Source organism: Pieris brassicae, chromosome 8 (genome assembly GCF_905147105.1).
Source record: "Pieris brassicae chromosome 8, ilPieBrab1.1, whole genome shotgun sequence".
NCBI lineage: Eukaryota > Metazoa > Arthropoda > Insecta > Lepidoptera > Pieridae > Pieris > Pieris brassicae.
Genome location: NC_059672.1, coordinates 4414650 through 4430862, shown reverse-complemented (window position 1 = coordinate 4430862; position 16213 = coordinate 4414650). Strand labels below are relative to the sequence as shown.

Genomic DNA, 16213 nt, shown 5'->3' with positions numbered 1-16213 from the left:
GAATGTCAACTGTCAGTTGTATTATGTATATATGTCTCATTGTTTGTTATTTGGAATTGTGAGTTGTGTAGTCGTTTGTTAAAAAATATTTTACAAAGACTGTATATTGTATATTTCAATTAACTTTGTTCCTTTGATAAGCAACAATGGAAGAAGGTGTTTGTGTTAAAAATGAGGAAAAAAATATCGATATTAAACAAGAGAGCATGGAAACCATTAAATTTGAATTTGATTCTGGTAGTGAAGATAGTAGCAAAGGTGGCAGCGGTGGTTATCAACGGTGGGCGCCCAATTTGAATGGAGTCAGGAAGAGTGCATTTACGCCGTACAAATCAGTGCAGTGTACTGCGCTCACCAATTTACAGAGAGGTGAACTTATATCTGTCTTATTCTACCGTATTAGACATTACTATCGATTATCTATTTCGAAGGATTTGAATAAGTTGTGAAGTGTTCAAGGTCATCATTGTAGGTAACACGCAGGCGCGAGTTCCGGAGCTGCCTCAGCCCGATTGTAGCTTTCACGCGAAGGCTGGCCGCGGCGAGATATCCCGCGAGGACGTGAAGCTGGAGCAATATGTCGATACCACGGACGAGCATGGCCTCACCGCCCTGCACTGGGCCGCTAGCTATGGACAATTAAATAGTTGCCAGGACCTTGTTTGGTAAGTAACCCTTTGTTCTTTGTAATTTCTTTGTCTATTGTTTTCACTCTTAAATTGAAATCTTACAATATTTGTGAATATCATCTTTTGTTTTACTGTAATTGTTCTTTTATTTTAAGAAGTAGCCAGTCAAAGCACCAAATGTGTTAATGTTTTTATAATAATTATTAAACACAAAGATAAAAGGTATATGATGTGGAATTTGTTATTGTATGCAAATTAACTAACTTCATTGCTTAGCCTTGCTTATTTCATCATTTTTCTATTCCTTGAATGTAAATTGTTCCTTTTTATTGAAAATTATTATAAGATTAAAAAAAATTAGAGATTTAGAGGGAGACATACTTATATTGAGCAACAGTTATATTAATTTGCTATTTTATTATTATATATGGCTTGACTGCAATGGTCTAAAAAAAAAGTACTTTTACTTAGAACCATACAATCCTACATTTGATTCGTAGTGAAACAATTATTTGTTTTTGGGAGTAAAATAATCATTCTTGCCTATAAATAGATCAATAACAAAATACAAATTTATTTGTATGGTTTGGTATGTCTCTTTAGCATATTTGAATTGTAGGATCTTATGTATTTTCAGGTGTGGTGCTAATGTTAACATGCGGGGCCCTGAAGGTGAGACAGCATTACATCTGGCTGCGGCTGGTGGACATCATGAGGTTGTAAAATTTCTCTTGAGTGAAGGAGCTGATGCTGACATACAGGATGATGTAAGGGATTATATTTTAAATATAGATAATGTTTTGGCTTCTGCTTCTACTATGATCTTTATACAATAATATGCCTTCTTTAAAGAAATATGGCAAGATCCTAATGGTGGTATTAAATGTGGCGGTTAATATTTATATACATACTACTATAGTTCTATATGACAAAAAAAGTTTGATAATCTGAGCTATGAAAATTATTTGTGAAATTCTGTGTCCCTCAAGTTTCAAATGTGCTCACATTGCTGCAATGCTGTGTTGAACACATTTCTGGAATATTAAGATACATTTCTTGGTTCTAATACAAGTTAAAATGTTAGCCTTTACTATTCAAGTAAGTATTATTTGGTAAATTATGGAAAGTAGAAAACATGGAGCACTATCAAAATTTGAATGCAGAGGATACCTCAGACTCCTGAACCACCAAGTTCTTAAAAATCAACTTTGCAAATACTTATTAAAGATCATTTAAATAAAATAATTATGTATGTATGTAACCATGTGTTCTCTAGATATTTAAACAGGTCATTGTTAGCTCATATTTATTTTATTCTATTTTATGTTGCCTTAAATACTTTATAATTTCAGTCTGGTAGCACAGCTCTAATGTACGCAGCCGCTGCCGATTTCCCTTACACCTGCAATGAACTCCTCATCCACGGAGCTGACCTCACCCTAACCAATGACTATGATCAAGATGCTTATACTTTAACTACTACAAATAATTGCAAATTAGGTATGTAGCATTTCTGTGAAATCTCGTTGATGTCCAATGATGATTCTAAAATTGGCACTATTTCATCTCACCCTTGCTTTTTCTGTTTTTAACCAAACTATTTCTGACAAATTGTGTTAATGCTGTGATGTGAAAAGTGCCACATCATTGCTGTGGTTAGTTTCAGTATAATTACAATTAGATGTATTTTAATAAATAAAAGTCTTTATAGATAGTAAAGAACTATCCTTAACAAGTAGGAGTTATGCTGTTTTAACACAAACTGATAGAAACTATTTTTTTTAGAAAGGTTTATCAAGAATAAATATTCGCATACCCTATGGTTGGTGGACTCAGTTTCCGCACTTACACTCAATCAGTTGTTGTGCATAAAGTCCTGGCTAATTAACTAGCCTAGTTCGTTCCAGAAGAAATTATGATCCCCTAAAACTAAATATTTAGTTAACTAAATGTTTCTTTCTGAAATTGTGTGCTGTAATTAAAGAGAATGATCAGTGTTTTAGTTAAATATTCCTTTAAGATTGATTCATATTTCTATGATTAACTTTTCTAACATAAAACAAAGCTCAAGAATTATTCTTAACTCCACTAAAAGAAATTATGAAATGAATAATTTTGTTGTTTCAGCACAAACTGTGATAGAAAACTTCTTGATTGGCTGCCTCAGCAAAGTTTAAGAGGAGATAAATAATTCAGTTTGCTTTGGATCATACAACCACAGCCAATTCATTTGCTTACAGTGAAGTTAATGAAAATACAGGGATTTAGTTTATAACAAATAATATATTTATATAATTTTAAGTTCAACATATACAAACGTGATGTAAAATGACTCAATAGACAGACAATATAAAAGTTATCCTTAAACCTACACCCTGTGTATTATTTATACCCGCAACAAATTATTTCTAAGTTTATGAATTATTCTTCACTCCAAACTATATATCAGTTATAATTTCTGGACCCACACAGGGTTAGTACCTCTTGGAGTCGAGGATATTCCATAAATTTTGTTAATAAAAAAATACTTAATTAGCACCATTTAAAAGTACATTAATAAAATATAGCTTTGGTCGATTGGCAATTGCAGTATGCACTTAAACAAATTAAAATAACTGTATATGCAAGTCTTTAATTTATTTTTTAATTGAAAGTAATGGTACCTAACTGTTAAATATTTTATAAAAAGGTCGAATGGAAGTAAAATAAGTTGAATAGTCCAAGTGCGCTTTGGTTTTAATTTTACATCACAATTTTTTCAACTTGTGAAACTTTTTTGACCAGTACCGTTTCTTATAAGTACCCTACTCCTGTGTATTCAATGTTCAATAAAAACAAAAATATATACTCTAAAATTGGTCCCATTTATACATTATATTTGTATTACTTGTAAAGTCTTATAACGCCCAATGATTTATGGAGAAGTAACAACAGCCTTCTGCGCTTTACACAAAACAACTATTTGGACAGAATTTAAACAAGAACTTCTGGGTTAGAACTTGGAACTTTGGGAAGCCACGTTGGTTGATAATCACTAGGATATAGTGATCTCATATTTTTTTCTACGGGCAACTTATCTTAAATTTTTAACGTCAAATACATAATATAGCATCGAAAATTTACAATTTCGACTCAGTGAGCCAGTTAAATGTTTGCGGTTTCCTGTTCGCCTGTGGATTGATTAGAATATTTATAATACTGGGCCTATCTGTCACTTTGACGGCTTCCTTAAGAGCGGCCTCAATCTCTTGAGTGGTGCGGCAGAGATGACCCGAGAAACCGAACAATTCCATCATTTTTTCATATCTCACCTCGCTGGATAGGGCGGTTGGTGGCGTGCTGAGAAAAACAGTTATTTAACCAATAAATACCAAAATAGGTGTCATTTATTTGATTAATATTATTGTAAATTACGTATGGGGACGTTCAAGTATTACGTAAACACATTTACTGCAATTTAGCCCCCCCTCTCGTCAGAAAAGTAAGGAAAGCTCTCAAAAATAATTGTACATAAACGTATTAATTATTTGTAGGCAATCACCTCCTACAGTGATTACGTAATACATGAACGGCCCTATGCTAAATAATTTGCTATTAAATAGTACGGTAAGACAAGTTATTGAAATTTGTAAATTGGGTGAATTGAACCAGCCAATCCACGTGTGAGGTTAATTTTAATCGACTTTCAAAAATTAAGGTAAAGTTGTAATTAGGTACTATTTTAGTGTTTAAGCTATTAAGCTATTAAGTAGATCGCACCTAGATTTCGAAACCGTTATTAAACAAAAAGACTAAATTTTACAGGAAAAAGAATTTACAATTCTTAAAAAAAGTAAGTAACTTATCAGAGATATTTTTGAGATTTGTTAAATAGTCGGCTTCTGTTTAAGATATGCAGTTATATAATTTAATATTTTCTTTTATATTTTATAGTAACACTTTTAAAATCATTATTATTTCAATTATGTATTCTGTATAAAACAAAGATTCTATATTCGAAATAAAATTCTAAATATTAAATGCAACTAAAAAATTTATTCCCCTAGCATTAATAACGTATAAAAATAAACTGTGACTAAACTAAAAAACACACTTTATCAATTATATATAAGTAAATAATTTACATTAATGTCAAAATCTGCCCAGCCCAATAGTTACACTTTTTTAGAAACTTTTAAGCCAATTCCGTAAATGCCGTAAATTCCGTAAATTCCGTGACAACTTGTGTTTTAAATTTCAGTTTAGTAACGTTTAATCCTGGGAAAAATACTGGGAAATTAAAAAGACATATCAAATTCCTTCTGTAGATTAAACAAAAAATTACGATTTAAACAAAATCTCATTGATAACTAAATTTAGTAAAAATTTCGTTTAGTAACGGTTTCGAAATAAAGGTGCGACATGGTCTACGAATTGTGTGTGTTCACAAATGTCTCAAAATAGAGTGAGTACCTATCGAGAGAGTTTGATTTAAATCATATATGTAATTTACAGAATTAGTTGGTAGGTAATTGGTGGTAATTGGTTTAGTAATTGTTGAGATATGTATAATATGAACATATTTTTTTTACTATATACATATTAAAAAAAAGTTTATAATAGTTTGGAAACAAACTATATTTTTTTTTGTCCACCAGAACGTCAAACAAATTTACTAAGGCCTGCATTCTAGAGAGTAAAAACAAAACCTAGTCTCAGGTGCTGTCAAACCATACTGTATGAAGTTACACATTTGACAGCGTTCAAGACTTGTCTGTGACTTTAGATACAGATTATATTGACCTAAGACCAATTATAATATTACTTAGGTTAAGATTATATAAGTTATTGTACTACAAGTAATAAAAATAATCACCACTGTGCGACATCGCCGCTGCCCTGTATATCTTGCATCATTTCCTTATCAAATCCGCTGTATATTCCGTTATTGTTAACAATAACGATAATGACAGGCAGTTTGTAACGGAACATCGTTTCGATTTCCATACCTGAAATGACAATTATATAGCAGTGTGAACCGGGTTCAAAGGCCGATTAATAAAGATTATAAAATACAGTAATTGATCCAAATATAGGTAGTTTGGTGAACTTTGAATATATACCTGAAAATCCAAAGGCGGAGTCGCCTTCGACGCAAACTACGCGTTTGTTAGGTGCATGGTCCCGACACCACATGGCCGCTGCCACTGCGAAGCCCGGACCCACCTTAAGAATAACCAAATTAATATACATCAATAGACGACCCGGTAAATTCCGTAACACCTATATATTTTTCTGTAAAAACAAAACCAAAGAAACTAAGTCAAACATTAGTACCATTTTTCTGTAACAGATTTGTTTAAAAAAAAACTGTTTTCAAAACAGGATAGGGATAGGACCCCATACGACAGCTATAAAAACAAATTTCTGAACGAACCTGAAAAATTTGACAATTGACACATTTAATTGTAAAAGTACAAGATATTAAAAAAAATGTATTGACGCTAAAAACGAAATGTAGAATTTGTATAGAAAATTTAATTATTTATCCTGTTTTTTTACATATCTTATACATGGTTTTCATATTTAAAGCTTTGCTGAACGAATATTTTATTATCAGTATCAACCTTTTCTCGAGTTTAAGCGAGCAAACGAATATCAATTCGTTATCATATATTATAATAAAACATCGTATTAGATAAATGAAATAAAAAAAAGATGTTTTTACTAGGCAACTGAATATATAACTGATATAAATTATTCAGTATGCTATAGAAGCAATTTTCATAAAACTTGGAAAGTAAATTTATTTCTATTTTATTTATTTACTCACGAAAATTTTCACACATTTTTGAAACTTTACATATTTGTATATTTTAAAGGTAATTACTTTGACAAAATCACTTTTCGCAACAGTAACAGCGGCGTAACGTCATTCGAGTTTGTATGACATGATTTTGTCTGTAATTTTTCTGTACGTGTACGTTTAATATATACGTTCTGTAATAGTATTTTAGAACTGGCACAGAAGGCAACGGGAAACCACTGCAGCTAATCTCCCGAGAAAATCGTTATGAAAGTAGACACAAAAGAATCACGATTACCATTGGACTACCGGCCATGATGGAGTAACAGACCAGGCTTCACGTGGAAATAATGCTACTGGAAACTCCATAAAGTTGCGAAAAATCCAGAAGATAGGCACGTGGAATGTTCGTGAATGTTGCTTAAACATCAATTAGCATCTTAGCAATCAGTGTGCATTTCACATTAGCTCGAACAATGCAGAAAACATCGTGAGGAAACCGGCTTGCCTTAGACCCAAAAAGTCGACGGCGTGCGTCAGGCACAGAAGGCTGATCACCTAATTGCCTATTCGACTAATAAATGATCATGAAACATGACCGAAACCCAGCGTATTGATTAACAATGTAATTGTCATTTCGGTGTGATCGTGAAGAACTGAGAGCTTGGAAATTCCGTGTTTTGCTTTATTGTAAATGGTTAGGTTAGTCTTGTTGCCTAGGAACGTTTAGGAAACTCGTTAAACGTTTCGTTCACTCACTTGTGTGACGGAACTTTAGCGACTTGATTGAATATCGATCTTTAATTATCTGTCTAGAGATTGAACCAACTCTCTGATTTAACTACTTTACTGCTACATATATATCTTGTCGGTTCAGAACCGTTTCAACGAGATGAACTTTTAATATTTGACAGTTACGTGTCATAAACATTTTGTATTGGATTTTCTTCCAAATTTTCCAATTATCGACAACAAACAATTATGGACAACAAATCAAAAACCATCTTCGAGATATGTCGAACTTTTCGAACTGATCGAACCCGATTTTGTTTTATATATTAAGGTCAGTGTAAATTATAAAGTCATCTTGGAACTGGATCTTACCCCCATAGTGCCAAAAGTTCCAGCATCCAGCCGATGTCTCGGAAGATTATTCAGGAGCATCCCTCTCCCAATATCCATTGTGTTAGCTCCTTCACTCACTATGATAGAATCTTTAGGTATGTGCGCCTGCACAGTCTTGAACACGGCGTAGTAGTTCAACGGAAGTGATTTGTCGTTTGCTTGAGCCTGGAAATCAATTTTTAAATTGTTTTTGTTTATAATTTTTTGCGCTTACCGTATCTACATATAGGGTTGGAACCATTTTAATATGTAAGTGTGTTTGACCTAATTTCGTAGTCAAAATAAAATATAAATAGAACTAAAATTAGAAATTTAAGAACGCGATCCTCAAGCGTACACCTTTTAGAACAATGGATGTAGGATATGCGTATGTACATATTTAACAATATTCACTTTTATCGTCTATCTACAATGGTCCCATCCAATCTATGTATGCGCATGCGCAGATTACATGTAAGTACTAAAAGCAGTACGCTCTCTGACTTTGCTATATGTCATTTTGTTTTCTTAAAATTGTTATTCATGTAGAATCGCAAACATTTTAAAAAAAGTCGTTTTTTGCAATACAGCTTTACGTATTTCATAAAAAAAAACAAGTGCAAGGTCACCGTCAATAGTCTACCTCTCTTTATCATGACTTAAACACAATATGAGAGAAAGAGATGAAAGAGTACAGTTTTGATTGGGTATGTCATTCTTACCTCAACAAATTCAGTATTCTTCTTCTGTTTCTCCTTAAGTGCCTGCCACCAACCAGCGCTTGGCTGTAGAGAAAACTTCTTATTCGCCAGTTTCTGCGCGAGCGCATCCACGAACGGTTTTATATCGGAATGTACAGCGACTTCAGACTTTACACTATTGTGGAATTCCTCTGGTGATATATCCACCTGAAATTGTTATAAGAAATTAACCATTGGACAAACATGGGCAACTCCATCTTTTGACAGTTGTGAAACTATAGACCCGTTCCGAATACGCAGAGGTTTTAATGGACTTTGATCAAGTAATAGCGTACACTGGCCATATGATCTATTTTTCCTTTAAACCAGAAAAACTTATTTTTGTATTTGTAGTGTCTTTTGTAAATATGGATGAATGTTTCAAAGAATAAATGTTTATATGGTAACCATGGTAATATCCTTACTCACTATCGTTCTATTCGCGTTTCGCGTATTCCAAAACTCGGCTATGGGCGGTTACAGACTAGCGTATTTTTCTACGCGTATACGGTCGTTTCAGCATACGCGCGTCCGGTTTTTTGAGGCATAGTATACTTCGGCGTGTTCGCTTGAAACGGTAGTGGCATCGTGACAGTATCAACATGGCTTCTGATGAAGGAACTTTTCTATTTGTTGTTTTCTAGTTGAGCGTGTGCCAAAAGGCTGCTCACATGCGCTTTTAAAGCGAGCTTATACGCGCGCAAAAAAACGCTAATTAGAAACCGCCCTATAGGAGCGCCTGGGATGGATTTAGGATAGACTTGTTTCGTCAGGCAAAAGGATTATTGAAACTTTTTATAGTGTTCGGACACATATTGAATAAAAAAATCCAGTGGCGCTGCAACCTTTTAGAACTGGACCTCAGATTTATGTATCTGTTTCGTGATCATTTGTATTATCTTATAGGGCACATAAGTGCTCAGCCTTCTGTGCCTGACTACGCCGTCGACTTATATGTCTAAGGCATGTCGAAGAAACTTCCATCACCGTACGATCTTAACACTCAATCATACGCACATAGAACGTTCATTAGTGAAAAATCGTTCGAACCTCAGGTTTGCAGATTTACTGCAATTTATCCCCCCCCCCCCCTTCATCTCACCAAATAAGAAAATCAATGAAAATGTAAAAAATAAAGATTATATATATACCTGAATAATTTTGACATCCGGTGCGAATCGAGGCACTTGACCAAAGTGAAGCATCCAGTTAAGTCTAGCCCCGAGGAGTAGTACCACATCTGCCTTGAGCAAGGCCTGCGTACGAGCAGTTGACACACAGTATGGCGACTCATCCGGTACAACGCCCTTGCCTATAAATACCAACCAATAGTGGAACAAGGTTTTTTTTTAAATCTTGTCAGGATGAGAGATTCAGTATTAAATAATTCAATTTGTAAAAAAAATTACTTTGGGAGAGCGACACTCTTATTTGCAATCTGTTTTACACACAAATTTGTATTTACGTCAAACGAATCAAATACAGAGAGTAAACAAATACACATATTTAAAATGTTAATGTTTACACACACCTACCTACCTAGAAGACAAAAACGCGTGGTAACAGTTCTTTTTATAATTTATGTGTTGTGAATATGTGTGTGGTAAATCACAGAAAAGATTTTTATTATTTTTACTTATGTAACTTTAATGACGTTGTGGTTTTACATTTTCCATGTAGAGGGAGGGTAAAAGTTGCTGAGTTTCTAGCTCGTCCTTTCAGAACGAGGACTCCTGGTAGTTATGGCGTAGTCTAGCTCTTTCGCGAATTTTGTAAACTTTTTGAACATTCATAAGCATGCGTTAAGACGCATATTACAAATCCATTGTACTAGTTATATGCTTTGTTAGTACGAAACCAAATGTAGGTCGTGCGTCAGCAACGACCAATACTTAGTAAGTAATTTTAATGTATAAATATAAGAAATATATATAAATTGATTAATTAAGAAAAAAACACTTTGGAACGCATTGAAGCTATGTATTATTAAAAACTTACAATCATATACATATATTTAAATTATTTCCGACGTTTCGCGTCCTTTTCAGCGTGCGTGGTCACGGTAAAGATGTTTTTCTTAATGTGTAAAAGCTATGATAACAAAAGACAATACTATGCACAACCAACTTTTTAAATTTGTTTTAATTTTCTATTTATTATTATTCTGTAGGTAATGATAATAATAATTAAAAAATTGTAATTTCTCTCTATTTGTCTTTGAAATAAATATCACATTTCAGTAGTCAACTTATAAAACTACAAATATTGTTACGACTAATCAGACCAAGACAATGGTTAAGGGAATTCAGGACTGATAGTGTTAAGTGGAGCATTGTGTTTGGACCGAGTTGTGTCTAGTAGATTGTGATTAAAAGTAAGATCGCTATAAAGTGTTATTTGTAGTATTAGAAGTAATTAACTTCCTTTCTATTAAGATTATTTATACAATAAATAAATCTAAATTCAATATTGTACGATAATTATTCGTGTCTTTTCTGCTAGCACTTTACTTTATGACGATGTCAATATCAAAATTTCTCTGACATATCTATTTAGGCTATCAAAACTTTATATGAGGGAAAGGCTGTCATACAAAATCTTACCCATGGGTGTAGGCAGGAAGGGAATTTTTGTATTTTCCACCAATTTCCGTATAGGCTCCTCAGCTCTTCCATACGCCGCGCCTTTGCCTACAATCACCAGAGGGCGCTCTGCCTTGGACAGTACCTCCGCAGCGCGATCTACTAAACTCGGATCGGGATGCGCAAGAGTCAACTGGCCGGCGTTATAGTAGTCCAACGGTACTTTATCTTCATCCACCTCTGCCTGAAATTCAGATTATTTATTAGTGACTATAGAATAATTATAGAGCAGTATTGCCCTAATGGCTTCAGCGTGCGATTCTCATCCCTAAGGTCGTAGGTTCGATCCCCGGGTGTGCACCAATAGATTTTCTTTCTATGTGCGCAATTAACATTCGCTCGAACGGTGAAGGAAAACATCATGAGGAAACCGGGTTGCCTTAGACCCAAAAAGTCGACGGCGTGCGTCAGGCACAGAAGGCTGATCACCTAATTGCCTATTCGACTAATAAATGATCATGAAACAGATACAGAAATCTGAGGCCCAGACCTAAAAAGGTTGTAGAGCCACTGATTAATCTTTTTTATAGAATAATTATTGGATATGCTTATTTTTAATTCTGTTATTGGCTATAGACAATGAGAATTTTACCCGCCAAAATGCTTCTCTAGGCTAGATGGCGTCGCACAAATCCAGATCAAGGTATCTATCACTTATAAAAATATGTTTTTAATTATTTATTTTTGATATATTAATGGTTATTTACAAGTTATTTTACACCAAAACAGTGCTTTGAGAAAATTATTTAGCCTTGGAGCGGCCTAAAATCTTCTATCGAAAATTATTGCGCAGTTTAAGGTAATTAATACCAATTTGTTTCTAGAAGCTTACCGTTAGTAGTGTAGCCGGCATATCGAGGTATGCGACACCTGGTCGGCCAGCACAAGCGCTTCGAACAGCTCTTTCGACGTGTAAAGGAATCAGCTTCGGTGATGGAGGTCTCACCGCGTATTTGCAATAAAGACGGCTAGATTCTACCTATAACAAAATGTTTAAGCGGAATTAGGTTCAGGTCTCACTATGGTTGTACACAACGTGTATGTATTACAGTGGGGAAAGCTGTAACGATACATTTTTGTTCCATTACAGTTAATAGATTATAAAATTATTACATTTTTTTCTGTTTGTTGTAATGTGTTGTATTTCACTCTTTAGTTTTTATACTCTGTTGTATAGCTCAAAAAAAAATAGTTTGTCAATGGTCTAGTTGTTTGTGTATCTATTTTATTCATGCTGTAAATATAATACCTTAGCTGTTAAAAAATAAACACTCGAATTAGGATAGTGTAAGGGAGCGTTCAAGTATTGTTAATATTATTTTCCACATAGACTTTACACCACATAATGGTAAGTTTGAAGTATATAGTCACTGGGGGTGGTCACGAAACGTTTTACTATTAGATACAGAAAACGTTACGGAGCGTTTCATGGGGGGGGGGGGGGGGGCATGAACCGCCAAAAAATTGCTCCGTAATACTTGAACACTCCCTAATATGAATTTCTAATGTTTTGAATTTTCAGTTTTGTCTGAGTTCGTTTTAGAAATTTCCAATTCGAAATTTAATATTAATAAAAATAGTAAATTTATTTATTTTAAATAAACTAAACTAAATGTATGACGAAACGACTTAAGTACTTAACAACCATTATCAATGTTTATAAAAAAAATTAACATTACAACTGCGAAGTAAATTAAAAATGTGATAATATAACTAGTCTGTATATAATACCGTTACAAAGTAATTTTCTTTTATTCAACTTTTTGATTATTTTGAATTTGGAACACGTATATTATTTTAAAACTTCTTTCGATCTTGCACCATTTCACATTTTTCATGTAAATTATCAAATTACGAACTAACCAAGCCTGGCTAGTTCTGAAACCAACGTTTCGGAATTTGTAAGAGCTGAAGACTAGCCCTCATCTAGCCCAGACCTCAACCCTTTAGACTTCAAATTATGGTCAGTTTTAGAAGACAGGAGGCGACATTGAGTCTCTTAAAAAATCTTTCGATCAAACAGTGGCGAAATTTCTATTTAGTGCGTTAACCGTTTCGTGGCCGAACCCTTAATTAAGACTTCAATAAATATTATATAATTATTATATAAATATTATGTAGATATAAATTTTTATATAATTAAGTTAATCAATTTAAAAAAAATGCATTTTCCTTTGTAACAAAGTTATGGCTGGACTAGGTATAAATGAAATACATCTATCTTAATATTAAGTAACAGTTTTTTTTATATCTGAACATTTATTCGAAAATAAAAAAAATTAAAAATTGTCGCGACGATGAGATCAACAGATCACCCAGGTCTATTTCGAGGGCGAATTTAATGATTCAGTAAACATCCTGTCGTTCTAAACGTTTTACCCCCCCCCCCCCCCGACTTAATTAACTGAATGCTAGAGGCGTCAAAACAAAACTTGCTTTGTGCTTCACTCACTATACTACTTCTGCACTCGTCACCTACGCGTAGTAATCCCAGAGGCTCTTTTATCTCTGCTTTTAATAAATTTTAAGAAATTTAAAGTTGTATAAAAAGGCTTACTACGAAGTGAACAATTATATAGTTGATAAAAGGGCCTGGGACTAGTCTACTTCTAATACTAATAACAGGCTACTTCCAATTAATTTGCGATATTTGTTTTAAAATAAATGTTGTTTGATGATTTGCTATTTTATAAGAGTATCGAGTCTTCTCTCAGTCACCCTCTGTCTTTCTGTCTTGTCTGTCACCTATTCAAATTTAATGAGGTGGAATAAGTGATACTTGTGCCCATCATCCATAGTAAAAATATTTTATTTTTTATTTTTACCACTTACATCCCGTTAGTCCCACCGTGTTACAGATAAATTTGTGTTTAAAATCGGCGCAAAGACACCCCAATACCGTTTTATGTAATAGTAGTAAAAAATAATCACATTTAAGCTTTTAATCTAATCTATTGATTATAAAAATATTTCTGAAATAAAATATTTTTTTAAAATGTCCATCTTATCATTATTGAGGTAATTTATTAATTACACATTGATGGAGTAACTACCCAAAATGAATTACAATATTCTATTTCTCCCTGACAGCAAACAATTGTTTGTTCACTACTGTTTAGATAAGGAAATGTAATTAAAACAATAACACATAAGTCTGTCGATAGTAACTGCATGTCAATATAGAACAGCAATATTTAATAATTAATTAATATGTAATAATTTTTCTTAAGCCTAAAAATTTTCACATCTTACATCAGTCAACAGTTCTTGGAAATTTTTAATAAATTTAGTTAAATATGTACCAAACATTGCCCCTTTTTTATTGAGTTAAGATAAACTAGGAAGCACATAAAATACATATGTGCACAGATCTTTGCATTCAAACTGTATTTATTATGGATAAATATCTCCAGCTGCCTGTTGTGATATTCTAAATCAATACTTAAAACATACAATCTATGAATATAGTTATCATTGAAAACTGTCGATAAAATTTTACATTAATAAAGCCTGGACATTTTATAGAACTCCTACCTGCAGCCATTCTTGGAATCCCCCGATGCCTTCATGATCTTCAGGACAAGAGCCAGCAATAACCAACAGTGGCCAACAATTCACTTGAGCATTTGCCATACCACCAATGCAATGCAACAGGCCCGGCCCAGATACAGCAAGACATACTCCTGGCTTTCCTAAAGTTGAAAAAAATCTAAATAAGTTTGTTTTTTCTGTCACATAAATTTAATTGATTAATTTATATATCTGCCTACTGAGTAAAGACAAAATGTTAAAGCTGTGAGGGACCACAGCGATCTTGTTGTGTCTTAAAACCCAAAATAAAAAATTGTTTCTATGTTGTATCTTATTTTTGTTGTGGCCTTTAATAAATGCAATATATATTGGATTAGTTACAAAACTCAATTTTTTTGATACTTCATAATTATATACTTTTAAATATTTTAGGTGTTTTTATTATTTAAATGTCCGATATAAGCACCTGTGAAACTTAAGCTAGGATATATTTGACTGTATAAATGATATAATGAATAAATTAATTTTACATACAATACAATAATTAAATTAGTGAAAGATCATGTTATTTAATTTTAGTTTTGGAATTTATAGCTGGGGCTAATCATTTACTAGCAAAAAATTTCCAAATTATTATTGATTGTTAATATAATTTATATATAGTATCTATTATCTTGTTAATTACAGAGATTATGATAATTGTGTAATTACATTGAAAATAATATCATGCACATTTTTTTAAAAGGATAATGGAATTTATATAAAATTCTAAAATACCTGTGAGATATCCAATGGCCTGGGCTGCATAAGCTGCAGCTTGTTCATTCCGCATACCTACATATTTGATTCCAACCGATTGAAATGCTAGGGATGTTTCTATTACTGGAATACCAACTATTCCAAACACATATTCTATTCCCTGAAAGTTATTTGTTAACCATTTGATGAAAGATTGAACATTAAAGTCCATGATACAGAACATTACAGTTATGCGAAAATACTCACCTGTCGCTTTAAGCTTTCAGCCAATATATTATTTCCATCAATGCCCATATTTTGATTTAACTTTTGCGATACGTGAAGATATCTCCTAAATATTATTGGAGCAGTGCGAAGTACACGTCCTAAAAACATAATAATAAAATTATCAAACTACCAAGTTAATAGAACAGTGGTTATGTAGTTAGCGACAAACAACTTTAGATAAAGTAAGTAAAAATAAAACCTGCTGCAATTCTGTTTTTTATAGCACTTCCCCCACTAAGTTATTTAACTTTATACCCTGAGTCTATGCAAATAAGGATATAAATGAAATAACAAATTGTATACCTTGTTATAAGATTTATGTATCTGGAATGACTAAATATATCATTTGACAAGACTATGTAGATCTTAATAATGATTAGTGATTTTGTCTGTAGAGTATACTTTTGGATTTTTGAAATTTATAAACTTTTATCACAACATAATCCTACTCACGAAAAATTGTCGACGGATTTTTAAAGTACCAAAGATTACTAACGAAAAATACCTAATCATGTAGAAACTAGCGCCACTCTTAGAGGACCTTTTCTGTGAGACGGGCTTTATAATGTTTTTGACATTTACCATGAACGATGACAGTCGACAGTGGTGCCATCAGTGTTGACGGAGACATGGCATTTCTGTTAAAAGCCCGCCTGTTTTGAAATTATAATTACAATTATTTTAATTACTTGACGCAATAAATATTACTTGTTAATATTAATGTTGGGTACCACTTGTCAAGGAGAAAATACTATA

At 33.0% G+C, this 16213-nt stretch overlaps 2 protein-coding genes across 6 annotated transcripts; one reads left to right on the top strand and one right to left on the bottom strand.

The window, feature by feature from the left end:
• The first annotated feature begins 43 nt into the window (after nt 1–43).
• LOC123713019 (DNA-binding protein RFXANK-like) lies at nt 44–3000 on the top strand. 2 transcript variants are annotated; one of them, XM_045666489.1, is made up of 5 exons: nt 44–369; nt 473–665; nt 1267–1396; nt 1982–2129; nt 2757–3000. In XM_045666489.1, the coding sequence occupies exons 1-5, from the start codon at nt 147–149 to the stop codon at nt 2804–2806; spliced, it is 744 nt and encodes a 247-aa protein (XP_045522445.1). In that variant the 5' UTR covers nt 44–146; the 3' UTR covers nt 2807–3000. The 2 variants fall into 2 exon arrangements, with proteins under 2 accessions (XP_045522445.1, XP_045522444.1); XM_045666488.1 differs by having other exon boundaries at nt 452–665.
• LOC123713017 (2-hydroxyacyl-CoA lyase 1) lies at nt 2893–16178 on the bottom strand. 4 transcript variants are annotated; one of them, XM_045666484.1, is made up of 13 exons: nt 16166–16178; nt 16040–16095; nt 15437–15555; nt 15209–15350; nt 14435–14592; nt 11733–11879; nt 10862–11084; nt 9410–9570; nt 8241–8426; nt 7519–7704; nt 5732–5834; nt 5485–5617; nt 2893–3968 (listed from the first exon to the last, which is right to left on the bottom strand). In XM_045666484.1, exons 2-13 carry the CDS (start codon nt 16086–16088, stop codon nt 3749–3751), a joined length of 1827 nt encoding a protein of 608 aa, XP_045522440.1. In that variant the 5' UTR covers nt 16089–16095; nt 16166–16178; the 3' UTR covers nt 2893–3748. The 4 variants fall into 4 exon arrangements, with proteins under 4 accessions (XP_045522440.1, XP_045522443.1, XP_045522441.1 ...); XM_045666487.1 differs by lacking the exons at nt 16040–16095; nt 16166–16178 and adding an exon at nt 15963–15980; XM_045666485.1 differs by lacking the exons at nt 16040–16095; nt 16166–16178 and adding an exon at nt 15761–15915.
• Nucleotides 16179–16213: the final 35 nt, after the last annotated feature.

Bases quoted from the DNA above. Each gene is read 5' to 3' on its own strand.
- LOC123713017 (XM_045666484.1), bottom strand. From the start codon at position 16,088: ATGTCTCCGTCAACACTGATGGCACCACTGTCGACTGTCATCGTTCAT. The intron at 15,351-15,436 runs GTGAGTATTTTC...AATAACTTTCAG, and splicing joins CTGAAAGCTTAAAGCGACAG to GGAATAGAATATGTGTTTGG. The intron at 8,427-9,409 runs GTATATATATAA...TAACAATTTCAG, and splicing joins CGGATGTCAAAATTATTCAG to GTGGATATATCACCAGAGGA.
- LOC123713019 (XM_045666488.1), top strand. From the start codon at position 147: ATGGAAGAAGGTGTTTGTGTTAAAAATGAGGAAAAAAATATCGATATT. The intron at 1,397-1,981 runs GTAAGGGATTAT...TTATAATTTCAG, and splicing joins ATGCTGACATACAGGATGAT to TCTGGTAGCACAGCTCTAAT. The intron at 2,130-2,756 runs GTATGTAGCATT...TTGTTGTTTCAG, and splicing joins TACAAATAATTGCAAATTAG to CACAAACTGTGATAGAAAAC.